Genomic DNA, 23,341 nt, shown 5'->3' with positions numbered 1-23,341 from the left:
ATTTTTCTCTTCCTGCATTGATACCAATGTTCTCATCACCTTTTCTATCCCACTATCTGTAAACGTTCTCTGAAGGAAAAGAGTTCCAGAGAGGTATTAATGCATTTTGGAAAAGACCTTATCAAGTTTCCAGTGGCTTGTTCCAACCTATTTTTAACTTTTAAATCTGGTTAAGTCTCCTTGCAGAATTGTGGAATGTTTTTGTAATTATTCCTAAACACTTGTGTTCCATCTTCCAGAGGACAACAGTGAAGCGAATGTGCATCAAGTCTCTTCCAAGTGTGTTAGTCATCCATTTAATGAGATTTGGGTTTGACTGGGAGAGTGGCCGTTCTATCAAGTACGATGAACAAATAAGGGTAAATATGCAGTCAACACGTGCTAATTCTTTAAGGTGGTGGTGATTATGAGCTTTCAGACATTTTTAAAGTTTTTAAATTGAATTTTAATAAAATTCCTATGTTTCTTAATGCCATGAACATACAGAAATGGTCAAGCTTCTTTACAAATGCACGTAAGAAATAAAATCAGAATTTACCTTAGGATGAGGAATCTTGTCACTATTTTTAATGGTCAACCCCTTATTCTAAGAATGTGACACCTGCCCAACCCATTTTCTATATTTAGTTCCATGCTCAACATTTCTTTCCTTGTGGGTTCAATCATCTACAGCTGTCTGTTGTGGCTACCTATCATCTCCCAGTCACCACTCCTCACCTGGATCCGGCTGTTATTTACCAGCTCTTACCCCACCTGCTCTTTGTCTCGTTGTACAGGCTTCCTGAACTCCCCCACCCCAAGTCTTCCATTCCAGGTGAAGGGTCTCAACCCAAAACATCAACTGTCCATTTCCCTCCACAGACCCAGAGTTCCTCAAGCAGTTTGCTGTTTTATTTTAGAATCACATTGTAAATTCTATTCCTTTCCATTTGTCAAGACCATCAGTGGAAAGTAAGGGTGGCTCACCACTGGCTGTCAGTTCTGGTCCATTGCTTGGAAATATGCTTCCATTGTTTTATGCTGCTGAACCATAAGATTTTAACTTCAGTATTTACAACTTGTGCAAGCGTGATTAATTATCCAATCTAATTCTGTTTGTTTTCTCCTAGTTTCCTTGGCTTCTTAACATGGAGCCCTATACCGTGTCTGGAATGGCACGTCAAGAGCACTCTTCCGAACATGGTGAAAATGGCAAAGCAGGTGATCACATGGGAGGCGGCTCTCCAAGAAAAAAAGGTGCCCCAACTGAAAACTATGAGCTGGTTGGAGTGATTGTTCATAGTGGCCAGGCACATGCTGGACATTATTACTCATTCATCAAGGACAGGAGGTGGGTGAAAATGAGTTGAAGTTATTTTTATTTAAGTCAAGTCAATTTACATTCGATGGTAAATCAATATTGTAAGAATGAACATTATGAAGGCTTACAGCATTAGAACTATAAGTAGTGTGGTGTATGTAGCTTTGGTTCTGAGCTCACTTTAAACTTTTTTGACTCCACAGGGCTGGTGGCAAAGGGAAATGGTATAAATTCAATGATACCGTAGTAGAAGAGTTCGATCTAAATGATGAGACTTTGGAGTTTGAATGTTTCGGTGGCGAGTACAGACCTAAAGTCTATGATCAATGTAAGTTGCAATTGAACTACTATAATTGAGTGTGCTTATCTCTTTCAGTATGGGCAGTTGTGCCTCAGGGACTTTCTTCCATGCTGCAAGATTCTGAGATTTTGATTCTTATAAACTAATAATTCTGCTGAATGGAGGCAATGATCGAAAGACCAAGTAGGAAAGAAACATGAAATCTAATCTTTGTCACTGAAGGGCAGATTATGACAAGTACAAAGCATAGAAATGAGTTTGTTTTGGCATATTGTAAAATATTCAAAAATATTAGCAAGGTGGAGACAGGTTAGCATTGCACTACTGGTGTCAAAGTCCGAAGCATATTCAAGTCACGTAAATGAACTGAACAAAAGGCAATATTGGAATTGTTGGAGTGAAAGGTTTTTGTTGTGGGGGGGGGAACAACTGAACTGATCATAAAACTGTAAACCAGGCAAGAAATGTAAATGTCAAAGTCATTCTTCTAGTCGGTAGAATTAATCGTTTGATTACAGATTCTAGCAGTGGATTTTCAGTTACAGTACATAATCAGTCCCCAGCCCATTTCCCTGGCTAATCAAGATCCCCTTTTAATCTATGATAACCTTCTTCATCATCAGCAACACATAATTTCATATCATTTGCATCCCAAGTTATTTATATAAATAATGAATAACAAGTGTTCCATCGCTGACCCTTGAGGTATACCACTATTCACCAGCCTCCATTCTAAGCGACAGCCTTCACTCATCACCACCAGCTTCCTACCTCCAAGCCAATTTTGAATCCATCTAACTAGTTCTCCTTGGATTTTATGGGACTTCACTTTTCAGATGAACATACCATTCAACACCTGTTGAAGGCCTTGCAAAAGTCCACATGAATGGACTGTTAACCAGCAATTGCAATTTTGCTGAATGGCAAAGCAGGGAAATATTAGTAGCCCAGTCTCCTACCTTAACGTCATCATTAGTTTCTGTGTAAAATATAGAAGCATAGGTTTCCCTCTGCAATCTGTTAGTTAACTAAGAAAATAGTTTTGTTTAAAAAAGGAATGGACACAATAATTACCAGGACATCAAGGTCTCCAAACAAAGCTGAACTGGTAAGTGGGAGGTACCTCCCAGTTATTGGAGTCATTGCTGTGCTTGTTAGTGACTAGTCATTTCAGTTCCAGAATATTATTTTAGCAGGTCTCAGGACTCAGCTGGTCAATTTCCATCTCTGTCATGCCATCAAAAGTGGAATAGTTTGATGATTGCTAAGGTTTCAGTTTTATGAAGTTGTCAATTCTTCAACGTGTTAAAACCAAGGCAGCAAGACTGGAAATGCAAGACTGCTGTTGCTGTAATCTGGTGCAGAAAGGCAAACTGCTGGAGGAACTCAGCAGGTGCTGACATGAATTCTCAACCCAAAACATTAACAATCCCACTGGCTCCACAGATGCTACTTGATCCACTGTGTTCCTCCCAAAATTTAAATTGGGTTAATGAGTGGCTATGTGCTAAGCACCTGTATTGAGGTTCTTGATGCTTACTTACGGCTGGATCAAAATAGCTAGAATAATTCTGGCACTGTCACGAGATGGCAGCCAGCCAGGTTGTTCTTTGTTTTAAGGGATTTGTAAATACAGTTGAAGTCAGAAGTTTACATACACCTTAGCCAAATACATTTAAACTCAGTTTTTCACAATTCCTGACATTTAATCTTAGAAAACATTCCCTGTCTTAGGTCAGTTAGGATCACTACTTTAAGAATGTGAAATGTCAGAATAATAGTAGAGAGAATGATTTATTTCAGCTTTTATTTCTTTCATCACTTTCCCAGTGGATCAGAAGTTTACATACACTTTGTTAGTATTTAGTAGCATTGCCTTTAAATTGTTTAACTTGGGTCAATGTTTTGGGTAGCCTCCCACAAGCTTCTCACGGTAAGTTGCTTCCATTCCTCCAGACAGAACTGGTGTAACTGAGTCAGACCTCCTTGCTCGCACGGGCTTTTTCAGTTCTGCCCACAAATAGACCCTGCATTCCCATTTCCATCAAGGAAACAAATGTGGAAATCGTCCGGGACTACAAATACCCAAGAAATCACCTGGACAATAAACAGGACTAGACTGAAAATACAGAGGCTCTATACAAGAAGGGACAGAGCCGACTGTACTTCCTGAGGAAACGCCAGTCATTCAACTTCTGCAGTACTATGCTGTAGATGTTCCATGACCCAGTTGTAGCGTGCATTCTATACCATGCTGTCATCTGCTGGGGCAGCAGGGTTGAGAGCAGCTGATGCCAGGATGATCAATGAGCTCATCAGGAAGGCTGGTTCTGTCCTGGGGGTGGGACTGGATTCCCTGGTGGTTGTATCTGAGAGGAGGATGCTGCAGAAGCTACGGAGCATAATGGACAATCCCTCTCACCCCCTCCATGACATACTGGACAAACAGAGGAGCACCTTTAGTAACAGACTGATTCCACTGAGTTACACCACTGAACACCACAGGAGACCCTTTCTCCCTGTGGCTATAAGACTCTACTACTCTTCCTTAAGTATATAAGTTTATGGTTTCATTGCATGTCTGTATTTTGCACTATTACTTTTTAATGCACATTTTGGGGGTTTTTTTGTGCTTCAATATTTACATTTTGTTTTTTAAAGTATATATTTGTGACAGCAATCTTGTAACAATAATTTCCTCCAGGATAAATAAAGTTTTATCTCATCTTTTCTTAAATCACACAGTCTTTCAATTATCAGCATTATAAAAGCACCCTCTTCACTTGGCTGGTGTGGGAGGGGGGTATCAAGTCACTCGTGTTGACAGTACAATAACTAGGAAACAGTGACAAATTCCAACCTTGCCCGTGGTGATGCATCTCATTGAATTAAAAAACCCTAAAGTGACTGAAGCCAGTTATGGACTTAAAAGTTATTGAATGCAGAACACAAAGAAAATTTTGTTAATATCTCAGTCATTGAGAAAAATCCATTGAAATTATTTTAGGTTGCAGTTTTAAACAAAAATTAAGTTATGGTAACAGCTGTTTGTGAAGATTATATTTTAGAGATGTTTCATTTCCTTTCTTAGCAAACCCTTATCCTGAAGTCCGTCGCAGGTATTGGAATGCCTACATGTTATTTTACCAGCGAATGTTAGACCAGAATTCTCCAGTTTTACCAAAGAAAAGTCGAGTTAGTGTTGTTCGACAGGAAGCGGAGGATTTATCTTTGTAAGTAATGAGCATTCCTCAAATTTGTGGCCATGTTCATATTCCTTCTGTAACTACCGAATCATTACTGCACCTTTGTCAGTTCAGTGTTTTACCTTCTTATTTCTCAAAGCTTACCCATACCAATAAGTCAACTGAGTATTCTTTATGAATTAAACTGTTTTCTTATGCAAAAAGCTATGAATTCCTCATATTGTCATGTTCTTCTATTAGTACTTCACTTCATCCCAATGGAAGGTCACCTACCTAAATTTAGCTTCTCCTGATTATACTTTTATTTCTATCATCTGCAACTTTGGTTTTTCAAATGATTTTGTCGAGTATTTTTTTCTAAAATATGACCATGATGTTTATTTGTAGTCTGCTTTCTTGTTTAATATGGAATTATTATTGCTGTTAGTGCTTTACTTTGGCTTGCTTTTTGGTAGATCTGCACCCTCTTCACCTGAAGTTTCACCCCAGTCATCCCCTCGCCCTCATAGACCAAACAATGACCGTCTTTCATTGCTGACCAAACTGGTAAGGAAGGGAGAAAAGAAGGGGCTCTTTGTGGAAAAATTGCCAGCCAGGATTTACCAGGTAAGAAACTAATCAATAATATTAAACTGAACAGAAACATCATAAGACCTTTTGTCAGTATGCAGGAGAGGTTTGGAAAAATTTAAATGCTATTATGTTTTGGAGCTATTATGTTTTGGTATAAGCAACTTCCCCATTTCCTACTTGGTATCGTGAGTAAACAACGAAGAATGCCACAAAATTTCATCCGAAAACATTTCGTGCAGATAAAATGTGAGACTTACATTTAAATGCTTTTCACACTCATTTTCACTTATTACTGTTATTCACTTATAAGTAAATCTCTTATAACTAATGACATATCTTATGAACTCTCATTGTTTTTGTATTGCAAAAAATATGCATCTCACTACCCATCATTGGTTGCATCAGAGATGATTTGCAAAGTTGTTGCCTGGTATGAGCAAGGATTGTGGAAATTTGGGTATTTTCTGTGGCACAAAAGAGATCAAGAGAAGGAAGATGTAGTAGTGAGGTCTATATCTACAGTTGTGAGGAACTGAGATACAGTAAATAAGAAAGACCTAATTCTCATAGCTGAGGGTTCAAGTAACCAAGGGATAGAAAGAGTAGAGTGGAGGAGACAAAAATGCTTTCACTCAGATAGTCATAAGAGGCTGGAACTTGCTACATGAAAGGAAAGAACACTTCTTCACATTTTAATAGTACTTGCATGTGTTCCTGATGATCCATCGCTTGCAAGGATAACGGCCAGTGCTGCAATGTCTTCAGAGGTCTTTGTCAAAAAACACAAGTGAACTCTGTAAATTTTTGATTCTGTCCGAAGTTTGTCAGGAACAAGCTATGGCCGCTGGAGTTGTGAAACAACAACACTGGTATGCAATATAACTTGACTCCTTTCCTGACATCCTCATTGATGCACTTGTTGCCTCTGGAATTGGATGTTCCAATGTACTGCTGATTTACCTACTTTGCATTTTTCTCTGTAAACTTGATTCATTCATTACTCTACTGTTTAAGTCATATGTTACATCTTTCCAACGTCATGCTTGTTAATCCACACTGGTGCTACTGTAAATCGGTTTTAAAGTTATCATGCCTGTTTTCAAATCCTTCTGTGACCATGGCTGCTCTTAATTCTTTAAAGCAGTTCAGAACTGTAGCTCCTCATAATATCTACAATCTAATAAAGTCCACATGTTCATCTCTACCTTGAACACACGTAGCTATTAGCTACAGTTACCATGGTCTTAAATTCTTAAATTCCTTCCTTAAATATCCCTCTACTGAAACCATGGTCATCTGCTCTCCCTATGTAAACTTGATGACAGCTTTAATAACGTATCTGAACTTTTAGGCATTTTGATATCTTAAACAGACTTACATAGTTGATAGCTAGCAGATCTCTCAAAATTTCAGAATATATTTCTTGCTTTGCATTCCCTTCTTGCTGCTTCAGGATTTGCCACAATATAGAACTAATACTAGAAGTTGATAAAGAAATAGAAGCAGGCCATTCTAACCAACTGTTAGTGCTAATGCTTCAGATTAGGTCCCGCCCAACAAAATCTGATTACATAGGCATAATATCTGTACCTTTCTTTGCTGTGTAATTATTTTGCTCATCTTTAATATGCCTCAGTTATCCTTGTTTTATCAATGGATAAAAACATTTTCCCCCCAGAATTCTTGTTGGACATTGAGTGACTTTTTTTAAGATTTAAGATTCCTTTTATTTCTTAGGTCCATCTCACAACATGAGGGAGTAAAAATCTTTGTTGCATTTCCATCAGAATGTGGAAGCAATAAGAAGGGAAATATGGAAGGATGTTACCCAAACACTAAAATTGTACATGTAATTGGTATACATGTATGTACTGTCAGGTACACAGTCAGATATGCAATCAGATCAATGTGTATTAATGAACCTGATGGCCTGATGGAAGAAGCAGTCCCAGAGCCTGTTGATCTTGGCCTTAATGCTGTGGTACCATTTGCCAGATGGTAGCAGCTAAAGCAGCTTGTGGTTGGGGTGGCTGGAGTCCCTGATGATCCTCCAGGACCTTTTTTCAGACATGCTGCTGTAAATGTCCTGATTAGAGGGAAGTTTACATACACTGATGAACTGGGCTGTCCGCACCACTCTCTGCAGTGCCCTGTGATTGAGGGTAGTACAGTTCCCGTACCTGGCAATGACACAGCCAGTCAGAATGCTCTCGATGGTGCCCCTATAGAAAGTCCTGAGGATTTGGGGACTCATGCCAAACCTCTTCAGCCGGCAGAGGTTATAGATGCGCTGTTGTGCTTTTTTCACCATACAGGGTGTTGACTTCTGTAGGCTGGCTCATCATTGTTGAAAATAAGACCTATCAGTGTCATGTCATCTGCAAATTTTAACAGCAGATTGGAGCTCTGTGTGGCAGCACAGTCTTGGGTGTATTGAGAGTAGAGGAGGGAGCTCAGGACAGCCCATCCTCAGGTGACAGAGTCCATCCTTACCACCTGCTGGCATTCTGACAGGAAGTCCAGGATCCAGCTGGGCAAGGCGTGGTAAAAGCCAGGTCTCTGAACTTCTTGTCGAGCCTGGGGGGGGGAGTTATGGTGTTGAATGCTGAACTGTAATCCAAGAACAGCATTCTCACATAAGCATCCCTCTTCTCCAGGTGAGAGTTAAGATGGTGTATAGTGTTGTGGCTATGGCATCATCTGTCAATCAGTTGTGTCAGGTGGTGAATTGTAGGGGATCCAGTGTGGGTGGTAAAATGCTGCAGGTGCAGATTTCCCCTGTCTTTTGTTTACTCAATCGCATGGATTAGAAATTAGTGTTATTTTTCTACTTTGCTACAAAAAAAATACATTTTAAAGGACTAATTATTTCTCACAGTAAGGGCTTTAACAGCAAAGCATCCAGTGACGATGCATTTCCTAGAACTGAACAATTGCCTATGTACTCTGCTTGCACAGTATCCAACATACTCTTGCAGACTCCAGAATGTGGAATTTAGATCATGGTGAATTTTAGATCATATTTTTTAACAAAGTAACATCATTGCAAAGTGAAGTAATTAAGAATTACTACTGTTCAGAATATTTTGAAAATGTATCTTTTGCATTAAAATAGGACTAGATAATGTAGAATTTGCTGCACTAGCTCCACTGCAGTCTCTTTGTTATAGAAAAGGTTGAGAATTTGGCATTGGCTCTAATTTCCTGATGTGTCACTTGAAAATCCTTGGGAACTTGACAAGGCAAATAAAACATATCAATTTAAAACTAAAAATAGAATTACCAATGAAACCTGCCGTAAACAATGTAGAGTATTTGTATTGAATTACTTGAATTCTACCAAAGCAAATGATGAAGGGTCTTGGCCCAAAATATCAGCTGTTATTCCCCTCCATAGATGCTGCCTGACTTGAGATACTTCCGTCTCGTACGCAGCTGCTATATCATACTTTTCTTCTTCTATCTGGTTTATTGTGAGAAAAAAACTGACAATATAACGCAGTTTGACAAAGGAATTTCTTTGTGAGGGTGGGTGAAATTTTAGGAATCGTTTATTGTATGCAAACGTGTCTATGGAAATTCTTTTAAATAGCAAAGGTTATTTACAGTAATTCTCCAGACACTATAATAATGAAACTACAGTTTGTTGCTGTGTGAACTGCTGAAATATCTCAAATTATATCTAGCTGTTGTCTGAACGACTTTTGTTTTGTCTTTGACAGATGGTACGAGATGAGAACCTAAAGTTCATGAAAAACAGAGATGTTTTCAACAGTGACTACTTCAGTTTCATGCTTTCCTTGATTTCACTCAATGCAGTAAGTGTCAGGTGCTGTTTGGGAGATTGGTCTATGCAGTTGTAACACTACTTGGAAATGTGAAGACTTAATTGGAATTGATTTATTATTGTCCAGTGTACCAGGTATAATTAAAAGCTTGCCTTGCATCCTGTTAATACATATCATTGCATTGCACAGCGTAGTGCAATGTAAAGCAACATAATTCAGAATAAAGTGCAACAACCTCAGGAAACTAATTGTTGCATCCAGTCATTTAAATTCAGCAACCTATATCTGCAGCACTTCAATGCTCTTGATCTCCTCAACAACTTTCAACTCCCTGGCCCTGATTGCCTCATTTTCACCATGGATGTCCAGTCCCAATACACATCTGTCTTCTATCAAGAAGACATCCACCACCACCCTCCTCTGCCTGGCAGAACTGGCCAATTTCTTGTCAATTTCTCTTTTGGCTCCGCTCACTTCTCCAATTTCAGGGTGTAGCCACGTGCCGTTTCCTTGGCTACATGGAACAGTCTATGTTCCAAGCCTCCTCTGGTAATGTTCCCCAACTCTTACTGCATTGCATTGATGACTACATTAGTGCTGCTTCATGCACTTATGCTGAGCTTGTCAATATCATCAACTTAAATTCAGTTGGTCCATAAAGTCATAGAACACTACAGCACAGAAACAGGCTCTTTGGCCCATCTAGTCAGTGCTAAACCATTAATCTGCCTAGTCCCATCAACCGACATCATGATCATGATCATAGCATTCCATATCCCTCCCATCCATGTACCTACCCAAATTTCTCTTAAATGTTGAAATTGACCTCACATCCATCACCTGCACAGATAGCTTATTCCACACTCGGACCAGCCTCTGATTGAAGAAGATCCCCCTCGGGTTCCCCTTAAACAGTTCATCTTTCACCCTTATGACCTCCAGTTTTAGTCTTGCCCAACTTCAGTGGAAAACAGCCTGCTTGCACTTACCCTATCTATATTCTTCATAGGGTGGCGGGGTGGCGATACATTGCTACCAAAGGAGGTGGAAGACGCTCCTTCCCTCTGCTAGCTTGCAGGAAACAGTAAAGCCTTTGAATGGAAAGACATAAAATAGTTAGTGGGTTCGGCCCAGTACATCATGGATAGAGCCCTCCCAATCAGTGAGCATATCTACATGAAATGTTGCCGTACAAAAGCATCATCCATTGTCAAAGATCCTCACCACCCAGTTATGCTCTCTTCCCGCTGCTGCCATCAGGTAGAAGGTACAAGTGTCTTAGGACTTGTACCACCAGCTTCAAGAACAGTTACTATCCCTCAACTATTAAATAAAAGAGGATAACTGCACTCAGTTGCCCCATCATTGAAATATTCCTACAACCAATTCTCTCACTTTAAGGACTCTATCTCATTATCTCATGTTCTTTTTATTTATTGCTACATATTAATATTTGCATTTGCAGCTTGTTAACTTTTGCACTCCACTAAATCTTTCATGATCTTGTTATTGCCACTATTCTATAGATTTGCTGAGTATGTCCAGAGGAAAATAAATCTCAGGGTTGTATATGGTGACATTTATGTACTTTAATAATAAAATTTTACTTTGAACTTTGATTCCCACATTGATTATACCTCTTCCCACCCTATAAGAATCCTATTACCTTTTCTCAAATCCTTCTTCTCTACTGCTCTGTTCCAGGGATGATAATTTTCTTTCCAAGACATCAGAGATGTCCTCTTCCTTCAAAGAATGGAGTTTCTGGTCCTTCACCATTGAAGCTGCTGTCACTCGTATCTCTTCCATTTCCCAAACATTCGCGCTCACCCCATCTTCCTGCCACTTCAACTGGTTTAGAGTTTCTCTTGTCCTCACCTACTATCCCATGAGCCTCCACATCCAGCATATCATTCTCTGCAATTTCTGCCATCTTCAACAAGACCCCTGCCACCAAATAAATTTTTTCTCTCCCTCATCTCTGCTTTCCACAGGGATTGATCCCTCTATGATTCCCTTGTCTATTCGTCAAGCAAGCAACAGTAGTGCTACACCTGCCCACTCGCTTCCTCCCTTACCTCTATTTAAGGCCACAAGCAGTCCTTCCAGATGAGGGAACACTTCACCTGTGAATCTGTTGGGGTCATTTACTGCTTTCGTTGTGACCTCCTACATATTTGGTGAGACCCACCTTAGATTGAGTGGACTGTTTTGTCAAGCACCTCCACTCCATCCACTAAAAATTTCCTGGTGCCCAATCATTTTAATTCCTATTCCCATTCTGACATGTCTGCCCGTAGTCTCCTCTATTGCTATAATGAGGTCCCTCTTAGGTTGAATGAGCAAACACATCATATTCCAAAGGTAGCCATCAACGTGATGGCATAAACATCTATTTACACAACTTAGGCTAATTTTCCCCGCCCCCTTCCCTGTTCTTCAATTTCCCGCTCTGGTCTCTTACCTCTTTGCTTTTCCTGCCTATCACATCTCTCTGGTGCCCCTCCTTCCCTCTCTTCTGTGGTCCACGCTCTTATCAGATTCCTCCTTCTTCACCCATTAGATTTTCCCACCTATTACCACCTAGCTTCATATTTCATCCCCTCTCCTCACCCCCTACCCACCTGATTTCACCTATCACTGTTTATTCATTTCCATAGGTGCTGCTGGTCTTGCCAAGTTCCTCCACATTTTGTGTGTGTTACTGTAAATTTCCAACATCTGCAGAATCTATTGTTTCTTATTTAAATTCACTACCTTGTGTATACCTTTTAGAAACTTTCAATTCCAAAAGTTGGTTTCTTTGAGTAAGTCCATATCAGTGCAAGACTTCACAATATGGTTCAAATATATTTATCAGCATGGACAGAAGAAACATAATATTGAAGTTCTTAATAGCTCATTCAGGAAAGAACCAATCTCCCAGACTTAGAATCCGTGGTTTTCTGGAGAAACTTGCTGTACAAAGCCATCTCTGACCTCATTAAGAAGGCCCTGATTGGTGACTTTTATGGCTCAAAACATGCCGTGTTGTAAGAGATCCGAGTGAGTAGGGAACTTGCAAAAAAAGTTATTGACATCTGTTTAAGTGCTTTGAGACAGCCTTTAAGCATTAAGTGATAATCATTGATTCAGTAAAACTAATTGCACTACTACATATGGTTTTGTCCATTCCAAAATCAATCTTTTATTTGATAGAACTTCACATTTGAGCCGAAATTCAAACTGTTACTGAGATAGAACAGCAGTGTTGTTTGAACCACTAGATGTAAACAGGTGTAAACTCTAGATAAGTTTGGGCATAGTAAAAACCTAGGGGATGCATTGTAAATGGAGGTCAGGCAGTATACAAAATATTGCCAAAAGTGGTTAACTGTTGGGTTAACCAACATTTCAATAATAATTGTTCATAAAAGCAAATCAGTCAGTAGGCATAATAAGACTTGTATGAATGTGATGCTTTCCTCTGCACTAGCTGTGCCTTTTGTTTGTTTTACCTTGAGATAAGTTTGTGGCAAATTAAGTGCTTAGTCATATGTTTTAACTGATCAGAGTATCACACTATTCATGAGCAATATGTCTTGTTCATATTATTAACCTGTGTTGGCTGTGAATAGTAGACAGGATGCAGAACTACTGCTTCTGTTATGGATGTGGCACACCCAGAGTGATGCAAGACCAGTGCCCCCAAAGAAAGTTTTGTTTGCTTGTTTTAACAATTAATTGAAACTTATCAAATCTATTAAGAAAACTGTGGGTTGCTCATTCTCTCTTGAGCAAGTGTTTAACTTTAACTCAGTTTGTAATTTGTGAGAATTTTATATTTCTGTTTTTCTTGGTCTAATACTCTTTTGTTCCATAGACTAAACTGAAGCATCCTATGTACCAGTCCATGGCAAAGATTGGCATGAAGCTTGCCATCCAGTTCCTCTTTCAAACCTACTTGAGAACCAAGAAGAAACTAAGGTATGAAATTAAGGGATAAGTTATTCAGATAAGTTTGTCTTCTTATCTCGCCTAACATATATGCACAAGCAAGATCATCATTTGGGGAGCAGAAATACTTTTCCTTCCACCTCCTTTACCACAGGGTTTCTTACTATTCTACAGTGTTGTCTGCTCCACTTAACTGGAGTTTGAATACAAATGCTGTTAATATGTGGGAATCAGTGGCAAACCATTTGTCATAAGAGAACTCATTTTTTTTGTTTTATTTTCTGTTTGGTAATGACATGAAATCTAAAGTCAAATATGAAAAAAAGTTGTAAAAAAACAAATTGCTGTAACAACTCAGTGGATCAGCCGTTATCTTCAGAGGCAAAGGGGTTGGCTTTTCAAGTTGAGGCACTGCAGCAGTTCTTCCATCAGTTTCAGATTCCATTATCTGCAGATGCTGGAAATCTGAAAAACACACACAAGATGCTGGAGGAACTCAGCAAGCTGGGCAGCATCTAGGAAAAGAGTACAGTCGATCTTTCGGGCTGAGCTTTATAGATCAAGGTCCAGCAATCAAAAAGTTGTTTAAGGCATTGGTATATGCAGTAGCATAGAAAAACAGTGGCTGGTCATTTTATTCCACTTCCTCACTGACACTTCTGTCCATGGCCTCCTCCACGACCAGCTTGAGGCTAAACACAAATTAAAGGAATAGCATTTCATATTCTTCCCAGGGTCATCTCCAAACTGGTAACATAAACATCAAGCTTTCAAACTTCCAGTAACCACTCCCCCTGACTCTTTTCCCTTGTATTTCATTTTTATCTCCTGCTGATCCAGCTGGCCCTGTCACCCTGTCCTTTACCCCTTCCCCACCTTCTCCATCTGCCCATTAGCCAGCCACACACTCCTTCCATTAGTTGCCTTTCCATCTTCTTCTGTTTATTGCATGCTCCATTGTTCTCTCCTATCAGCTCCCAGCTTCTGGCTAATTTCCCACTCTATACCTAACATGCCTATCACTGTTCTTCACCTGAACCTGCCAGCTCTTGCTCTACCCTTTCTCTAACATTTTTATGCTGGTTGTCCTCCCCACTTTCTCTCCAGTCCAGTTGAAGGGCCTCAACCTAAAACGTCAACTGACCATTTCCCTCGCTAGACGTTGCCTGACCTGCTGAATTCTTTTAGCACGTTTATGTTGTCAGTAGAAATAAAGGTTATCTGAAGCAGTTCAGAATGGTTAACATATTGCATACTGTACATTTTATTGAAAATGTTTTATCCTTTTATTCATTAACACAAAATGTTGAGCTCATCTAATCTGCATTTCAAAGCTAACCAAGTTTTTTATTGTTTGATGGATCATTGCAAATGCTGTTACTCCTGAAGTTTACATCAGCTGTTTGGGTAGCAGCATTTGATGTATAGAGTCATGGAGCACTACAACACACAAAAAGGCCCATTGGCCCATCTAGTTCATGCCACACTATCTACACCCAGACTATAACCTTCAATATCTCTCATCTGTGTACCTATCCAAGCACCTCTCGTATGATACAATTGTACTCGCATCTGCCACTTCTTCTGGCAGCTGAATGAAGAAGTTCCCTCTCAGATTCCCCTTAAATATCTGAATTTTCACCTTAAACCTACTGTATAACCACTTGTTCTTGTCTCACTCAACCTGAGGGAAAAGAGCGTCCAAGCACTAACCCTATCTATACCCTTAATAATATTACTTACCTCTATAAGATCTGCCCTTGTTCTCTTGTGCTCCAGGGAATAAAGTTCTAACCTATTCAACCTTACCCTATAACTCAGGTCCTCAAGTCCTGGCAACATGCTTGTAAATTTTCTCTGCACTTTTTCAATCTTAACGATATCTTTTCCGTAGGCGAGTGATCAGAACTGCACACAGTACTCCAAATTTGGCCTCACCAGCATCTTGTACAACTTCAACTCCTGTTACTCATTGCCCTTATTTATGAAGGTCAATGTGCTCAAAACTTTCTTTACAATCACATCTACCTGACTCCACTTTAAAGGAATTATAGACCTGTGTTCCCAGGTGCCTTTGTTCAGTTGCACACCTCAGTGCCCTACTATTCATTGAGCAAGGCTTACTGTGGTAGTCCATCCCACAGTGCAATGCTTCACACATACCTGCATTAAATTCCATCTGCCATTTTTCAGTCCATTTTCCCAGCTGGTCTAGGTCACTAAGATAGCATTCCTCACTGACCCTGTCAGACTCGAGGAGAAATGTTGCCTCACTGGGAAGGAGTGTTCGGGGCTCTGCATAGTGGTGAGGCAGGAGATGAATAGGTAGGTGTCAGCTTTCAGGGATAAGTGCCAGGAGGGATATTAGGAGAAGGGACAAATAGATAAGAGAATATAGAGGGAGCGATATCAGATTCAGGTTTATTATCACCGACATGTGGCGTGCAATTTGTTAACTTAGCAGCAGCAGTTCAATGTTATACATAATATAGAAGAGAAAAGATAATATTAATAAATAAGTAAATCAATTACAGTATATGTAACACGCACACAATACTAGTGGAATGCAGCAGGCAAGGCAGCATCTGTAAGAAGAAGCACTGTCGATGTTTCGGGCCGAGACTCCTTGTCAGGGTCTCGGCCCGAAATTTCTTCCTATAGATGCTGCCTGGCCTGCTGCATTCCACCAGCATTTTGTGTGTGTTGCTTGAATTTCCAGCATCTGCAGATTTCCTTGTGTTTACAGTATATGTATATTGAATAGATTAAAAAACATCCAAAAACAAATACTGTATATTAAAAGAAGTGAGGTAGTGTCCAAGGGTTCAATGTCGATTTAGGAATCGGATGGCAGAGGGGAAGAAGCTGTTCTTGAAACGCTGAGTGCGTGCCTTCAAGCATCTGTACCTCCTACCTGATGTAAGGGCATGCCCTGAGTTCTAGAGGTCCTTAATAATGGACGCTGCCTTTCTGAGACACCGTTCAGCGGAAAGCGGAGTGGTTGGGAGGTGAAGATGATGATAGGGTCTGGTTGGAGATGGCATGTTACGGAGAATTGTGTGCAGGGTTTTCAGGCTCTGGATTCAGCACATTATTCCCTGTTACTTCTGCCTTTTTAATCTTCACCACCACCTTATTATTTTTGCTCCATGTATAGATGATCATGCAAATCTTCAGGAGGTCCAATTTTAACCTTTGCTATCCTTCATAATATTACTGTAATATAACTATGGAAACCCTTGAGATTCTCTTTTACCTTGTCAGCTAAATCAATTTTATGCCCTCTTTCAGCTCTCCTGATTTCTTTCTCAAGTGTACCCTTGCATTCTCATACCCTTCAAGTACCTTATTTAACCCCAACTCCCTACACCTGATATGCATCTCCTTTTTCTTGATAGATTAGATATGGCAAAGTTGTTTTCTATGGTAGGGGATTCTAGGACAAGAGGGCATGACTTCAGAATTGAAGGATGTCCATTTAGAATAGAGATGCGGAGAAATTACTTTAGTCAGAGGGTGGTAAGTCTGTGGAATTAGTTGCCATGAGCAGCTGTGGAGGCCAAATCATTGGGTGTAATTAAGGCAAAGATAGATAGGTTCTTGATTAGCCAGGGCATCAAAGGGTATGGGGTGAATGCAGGGCAGTGGGGATGACTGGAACAATTGGATCAGCTCATGATTGAATGGCAGAGCAGACTCAATGGGCCGAATGGCCTACTTCTGCTTCTGATCTTATGGTCTTATTATCAAGGTTCCTTAAACTTAAGAGAATATCTGCAGATGCTGGGAATCCAAGCAACACACACAAAATGCTGGAGGATTTCTGCAGGTTAGGCAGCATCTATGGAGAAGAGTGTTCTCTAAACTTGTTGGCTTTGCTTTTTTTCTAACGAGAACATACAGATTCCTTCTTGGTATAATTGTTTGAGCGCTGTAGAGATACTTGGTCAATGTGTAGCTGTTTGTTTGCCAAACTCCAGGAGGCATCAGGTTAGACTTTTTCTTTGATGGGCTGACCTTGATGATTAGGGTTTCAAGATAATTGGTATGGTGAACTTTCAATGTGTAAGAAGTTTCTTATTTTATTTTAACAGGGTGGACACAGGAGAATGGATAACCCTCATTGAGAGGTTGCTTACAAACAGTTGTGAAGCCTGTCAGTGGCTAATTGAATTCCTGGTTGGGTCTGAGGGTCGAGAACTAATAAAGTGAGTCAAAAACTTGAGCTTCTAAACCAAGAATTTTGATAAATATGTTCATTACTTTTGATGTATTGAGGAGGATCATGGAATTGTTAACTTAAAACTCCTGTAGGTAAATGGATCGATGACAAGTGTGCACTGGGTCAAATGACATTTATGAAAAACTAATATTTGATGGAAATAAATTTGAATCAAAACTGAAGAAATCTAAATTCTAATGAAAGGATTACTGATGCTAAGTGATTCTGCTTTTTGTTTTGCTATTGCCTGCTCTGCTGTTATTTTAAATTTTAATGTGGACATTATGCTCAGTGTTTTGGTTTTTGTAAAGTGTGAAACCGACTGTATTCAAAGATCAGGTTTCCAACTAAATACCTGAGCTTTCTTCATGTGGTTGGAGTGTAAATATTTGGCAGTTACAGGTGGAGTCTTATTACTGGAAGTGGTTCTTGAACATACTTCTAAGATCATGATTGGCTCATTCGCTCGCATGGTGGCAATGAGCTAACATCAGCCCATCTCTGTTCAAAGACAGATAGCGTAATCTTTCAAAAAGGGGTGGGGACAGGATGTGTATGTATTGCAAACGAGCTAAGGCATGTTATTACAATACATGAAAGTATGCATATCTTGGCTTACCTGATTCCTTCAGCCTTAGTTTTTCTGAACTTTGTGGTATACTCCTGTATTTTTCATTTTTATAGTACATGAAAGTCATCGGTACCTGACACATTCCGTAAACCACTTAATCCTGTGAGTCTCTGCAGCTTTAGATATAATTGACTGGATATGAATAAAGTCAAAGCTTGCTGTTCCTGAAGCTTCATGACATATCCTTGTGTGACCCAAGCAGACAAAATTCCTGGTCACCTTTGCTCTTTGCTCTTTGATCTTGTGTAAGATCTAACATAACAAAATAAATCAAATGAATTTGGGTAGCTAAAATGAATCTGTCCTTCGTACATTAATAACATTGGTGACAATATATTAATGACATTGCACTTATTGATAAACTGACTTACATCCACTATTCAGACATCTAAATTTTTTTATTAATTGTTAATTGTCTTTTCATCTTTAAGGTTCTTATTGTTCCCTTAGATTATTTGTATAAAACCATCTGAAAATGTTTATTAAAAAATGAATGCAATGTGAAGGAAAGGAAGGATGGGAACTGGAGTCAAAGAGGAGATTACTTAATAGTAATTGTTTGCTGTTACCAATATCTCCCTGTTCTTCCACCCAATGTATGTGCCTTTGCTGTGCATTGACTAAAATCTGTCACTGTCTTTTTTTCCTGGATCTCATTTACCTACATTTTTTTCAAGCTAATAATACAAAGTAAGAAATAATAGTCATTTTCAAAGATGAAGCTTTCCTCAACTCCGTCCATTCTGTCCAGCTCTTTCCTTGCCACCTCATGCATTCCACTTGCTCTTTCATCTCTCTCCACCCCATTAGTTTCTACTGATTCTGACATCTTTGATAAGGCTGCTGTAGAGTTATAGAGCAAAAAATGAAAATGTGAAGTAGCCATAACATGCTCCACTTTGCTTTTCTCTGCATGTGAATGTATGCCTGCAAGGATTTTCCTTCTGGAGTGCACTGTTCGAGAGGTCAGAGTCACTGTTGCTACCATTCTAGAAAAAGCCCTGGAGAGCGCTCTGCTTTATCAGGATAAGGTTAGTAAATGGTATATGTGAAAAGCTGAGTGGCAGATGGTTGCATTGTGCACATGTATCGCCTCAAATCTTATCTGGTATGTTCCCAAATCAGTTCAATGTTGATATAATACCTGTTGAATTCTCCTAACCCACAGTTATGGACAAGTTCATTTAAAAAGTTCTGTCAAGGAGTTGATTACTTATTAAAATGTTAAATAATTGAATATGCATCTTGTTGCATCATGTTTCATCTTGCTGTTTTTAAGTTTTTTTCTAACCTAAGCATAAATGTCAATAACCTCCAGTGAAATGATTTTTTTTTTGTTTAAACTCAAAGCAGAATATCAGTACTGGAAAATGACAAAACCTATACCTTTTTAAAGGCTGTGTTAGCATTGATTATTCCAAAATTAGTGTTGTTTTCCATAAACACCTACTATAGCTGTAGAGCCTTTGTCTTTAATGTGGGTTTCAACAAAGCTTACTCCAGTGATGCTTTATAGTAAAGGGAACGTAACTGATTCACATCGAACTACATTTAATCATTAGACCATAAGACATGGGAGCAAGATTAGTCCATTTGGCCCATTGAGTCTGCTCTGCCATTTAATCATGACTGATCCTTTTTGTTCCCCTCCTCAGCCTCACTTGCCGGGGTTCTCCCCATAACCTTTGATGCTGTGGCCAATCAAGAACCTATCAATCTCTACCTTAAGTACACCCAAATGACCTGGTCTCCACAGTTGCCTGTGGTAATAAATTCCAAAAATTCACTCTGGCTAAAGAAATTTCTTCACATCTCTGTTTTAATGCCCCTCTGTCCTGAGGCTGTAACCTCTTGATCTAGACTCCCCCACCATAGGAAACATCCTTTCCACATCTACTCTGTCTGGGCCTTTCAACATTCAAGAGGTTTCAATTAGATCCCATCCCCACTTTCTAAATTCCAACGAAGACAGACCAAGAGCTGTCAAATGTTCCTCGTATAATAACCCAGAATTCCCGGAATCATCCTCTGAACCTCCTCTGAACCCTCCAATGCCAGCAGATCATTTCTTAGATAAAGACCTCAGAACTGTCCGCAATACACAAGGTGAGGCCTCACCAGTGCCTTATAAAGCCTCAGCATCAACTACTTGCTCTTGTATTCTGGACCACTTGAAAGGAATGCTAACATTGCATTTGCCTTCATCACCATTGACTCTACCTGCATGTTAATCTTCAGGGTGTTCTGCACAAGGACTCCCAAGTTCTTTGCATCTCAGATTTTTGGATGTTCTCCCCATTTAGAAAATAGTCTGCATATTTATTTCTACTACCTAAGTGCATGATCATGCATTTTCCAACATTGTATTTTATTTTCCACTTTCTTGCCCATTCTCCTAATCTTAAGTTCTTCTACAGCCTACCTTTTTCCACAACACTACCTTCCTCTCCACCAACCTTCGTATCGTGTGCAAACTTTGCAACAAAGCATCTATTCCATCATCTAAATCATTGATTATATAGCATAAAAAGAAGCAGTCCCAACACCCGACCCCTGCGGAACACCACTAGTCACTGGTAACTGACCAGAAAGGCGACCTTTAATTCCCACTTACTGCCTTCTACCAATCAGCCAATGCTCTAACTATGTTAGTAACTTTCCTGTAATGCCACAGGCTCTTAATTTGGTAAGCAGCCTCATGTATGGCACCTTGTCAAAGGCCTTCTGAAAGTACAAATATACAACATCCTCCGAATCCCCTTTATCTATCCTATTTGTAATCTCTCTCAAGGAAACCATGCTGGCTTTGTCCTAACTTGTCATGTGTCACCAAGTTCTCCATAATCTCATCCTTAATATTTGACTCCAACATCTTCTCAATCACTGAGGTCAGGCAAACAGGTCTATAATTTGCAAACTGTTTCCTTCGTCCTTTGTTAATGAGTGCAGTGACATTTGCAATTTTTCAGTCCTCTGGAAAATTGCCAGAGACCAATGATTTTTGAAAGATCATTACTAATGCCCCCACAATCTCTACTACTACCTATTTTGGAACTCTAAGGTGCAGTTCATCTGGTCTGGGTGATTTTGTGTACTTTTAGGACCTTAGGCTTTTTTGAGCACCTTCTCCCTTGTAGTAGTAACTGCACTTGCTTCTCTTCCCTTGCACCTTTCAACATCTGACACGCTGCTGGTGTCTTCCATAGAGAAGACTGATGCAAAAGACTGATGAGCTTTGGTAGAAGTAATGAAATGGTTGACTATTTTCTAATTGGAGGTTAAATACAAAAAACGGAGGCACAAATGGACTTGGGACTCCTAGTGCAGGATTCCTTGAAGGTTAATTTGCAGGTCGAGTCTGTGGTGATGTAAGTAAATGCATTGTTAGCATTCATTTCAAGAGGACTAGCATATAAAAGCAAGGATTTAATGTTGAAACTTTATAACGCACAGGTGAGGCCTCACTTGGAGTACTGTGAGCAGTTTTGGGCCCCTAGTCTTAGAAAGGATGTGCTGAAACTGGAGAGGGTTCAAAGGAGGTTCACAAAAATGATTCCAGGATTGAATGGCTTGTCATATGAAGAGCATTTGATGGCTTTGGGCCTGTACTCGCTGGAAGAATGAGGGGTAACCTCATTGAAATTTATCAAAAAACCTTGATAGAGTGTGTGTGGAAAGGTTGTTTCCTATGACAGGAGAGTCTAAGACCAGAGGACACAGCCTCAGAACAGAGGCGTGTCCTTTTAGAACAGAGATGAGGAGAGGTTTCTTTAGCCAGAGTGGTGAATCTGTGGAATTCTTTGCCACAGGCAGCTGTGGAGGCCAAGTCTTTATGTATATTGAAGGCAGAGGTTGAATGATTCTTGATTGGTCAGAGCATGAAGGGATACAAGGAAAAGGCAGGATATTGGGGCCGAGAGAAAAATTGGATCAGCCATGAAGAAATGTCGGAGCAGAATCGGGCCAAATGGCCTAATTCCGCTCCTATATCTTATGGTCTAAAAATGCTCATTTAGTTCATCTGCCATCTCCTTCTCCCTGTTATTATTTCTCTGGCCTCATTTTCAAATGTTCCTTTATCCTCTCTCATCTCTGTTGTTTGTCATATTTGAAAAAGTTTTTATGATCCACTTTGATATTATTTGCTAGCTTGCTTTCATATTTCATCTTTTCCCTCCTAATGATTCTTTTAGTTGCTCTCTGTAGGTTTTTTTAAAGGCATCCCAATCCTCTGTCTTACCGCTAATTTTTGCGTCATTGTATGCCCTCTATTTTGCTTTTACATTAGCTTGGACTTCCTTTGTGAGCCACGGTAGTACTATTCTGCCATTTGAGTATTTTTTTGTTTATGGAATACATCTATCCTGCAGCTTACTCATTTTTTGCAGGAACTCACGCCGTTGCTACTGTGTTGTCATCCTTGCCAGCATCTCCTTCCAATTTATTTTGGCCATCTCCTCTCCCATACCACTAAATTCCTTTACTCTACTGAAATACTGCTATGTCAGACTTTACTTTCTCGCTGTCAAGTTTCTAGTTGAATCATATTGTGATCACTGATCCTAAGGGTTCTTTTACCTTCAGCTTCCTAATCACCCAGTAACACCCAATCTAATATAACTGATCCACTAGTAGACTCAATGACAAACTGCTCTAAAAAGCCGTTCAACAAATTCACTTTTTTTTGGTGTCTATTATCAACCTGATTTTCCAAATCTAACATTACAGACCAACTTAGCAGTATTTACTGCCCATTATGCCACTGGTGTTTAGGACAGCAAAGAAGGTCCTTCGTTTCTGGTAGTGTTCAGGGCTTCCTTCTTCATACCAGTAGCTCGGTTTTCACTACTGTCAGTCATTCAAGTTCCAGGAATACTGTCACACTCAGAGGTAGGATTCTTCATTGCTGCTTCTATAACTGTGCTGGTTTACCAGTCAGGGTTGTTACCCTGAATTTAACCCCCAAACCTGGAGAATCAGTGAACCACTCTTAGTCAGTCCCCTACCCTTTGACCTGTTTGGCATTGATGATTTTGCCAAGAGCCAAAACTTGAAGCCCTAAGTCCAGCCAGCATAGTTCTCTAGGTCATTGAGGCACACAAGCCTCCAAACCACGAGAAATTTGTGGTCCTTTTGGAGGTTAGCAGTACTAGCTGGCTAATAAAACTCACAAATATGACACTGAGGTCTTGTCCCACACCTCACCACCGCACATCAGAACATTGGAGCTCAGGGTGAAAGTGATGGAGGGAAGAAGGGTAGGTAACAGGTTGGGAGAAGGAGGGTGGAACACAGGACAGTGGCTTTTTGGGCTCATCCTGGCCGTGCCTATAGGTAGTGGAGTGTGGTATAACAGTGGTCTTGTCATGCGCAAAGATGTCAAT

At 39.8% G+C, this 23,341-nt stretch overlaps 1 protein-coding gene across 2 annotated transcripts in view; it reads left to right on the top strand.

Annotated features, from left to right (window-relative positions):
• Nucleotides 1-23,341, top strand: part of usp24 (ubiquitin specific peptidase 24) — a 226,377-nt gene that overhangs the window by 158,164 nt on the left and 44,872 nt on the right. For both annotated transcript variants that reach the window (XM_059984090.1, XM_059984089.1), the window contains 9 exons: nt 240-359; nt 1,110-1,330; nt 1,504-1,628; nt 4,693-4,834; nt 5,263-5,413; nt 9,103-9,198; nt 13,031-13,134; nt 17,199-17,312; nt 18,892-18,988. In XM_059984090.1, the coding sequence (XP_059840073.1) occupies nt 240-359; nt 1,110-1,330; nt 1,504-1,628; nt 4,693-4,834; nt 5,263-5,413; nt 9,103-9,198; nt 13,031-13,134; nt 17,199-17,312; nt 18,892-18,988 (1,170 nt within the window). The remainder of the gene's footprint in view (nt 1-239; nt 360-1,109; nt 1,331-1,503; nt 1,629-4,692; nt 4,835-5,262; nt 5,414-9,102; nt 9,199-13,030; nt 13,135-17,198; nt 17,313-18,891; nt 18,989-23,341) is intronic.

Source organism: Hypanus sabinus, chromosome 11 (assembly GCF_030144855.1).
Source record: "Hypanus sabinus isolate sHypSab1 chromosome 11, sHypSab1.hap1, whole genome shotgun sequence".
Taxonomy (NCBI): domain Eukaryota; kingdom Metazoa; phylum Chordata; class Chondrichthyes; order Myliobatiformes; family Dasyatidae; genus Hypanus; species Hypanus sabinus.
Note: the sequence above shows the minus strand (reverse complement) of the source record. Positions and strands in the feature narration are given on the sequence as shown.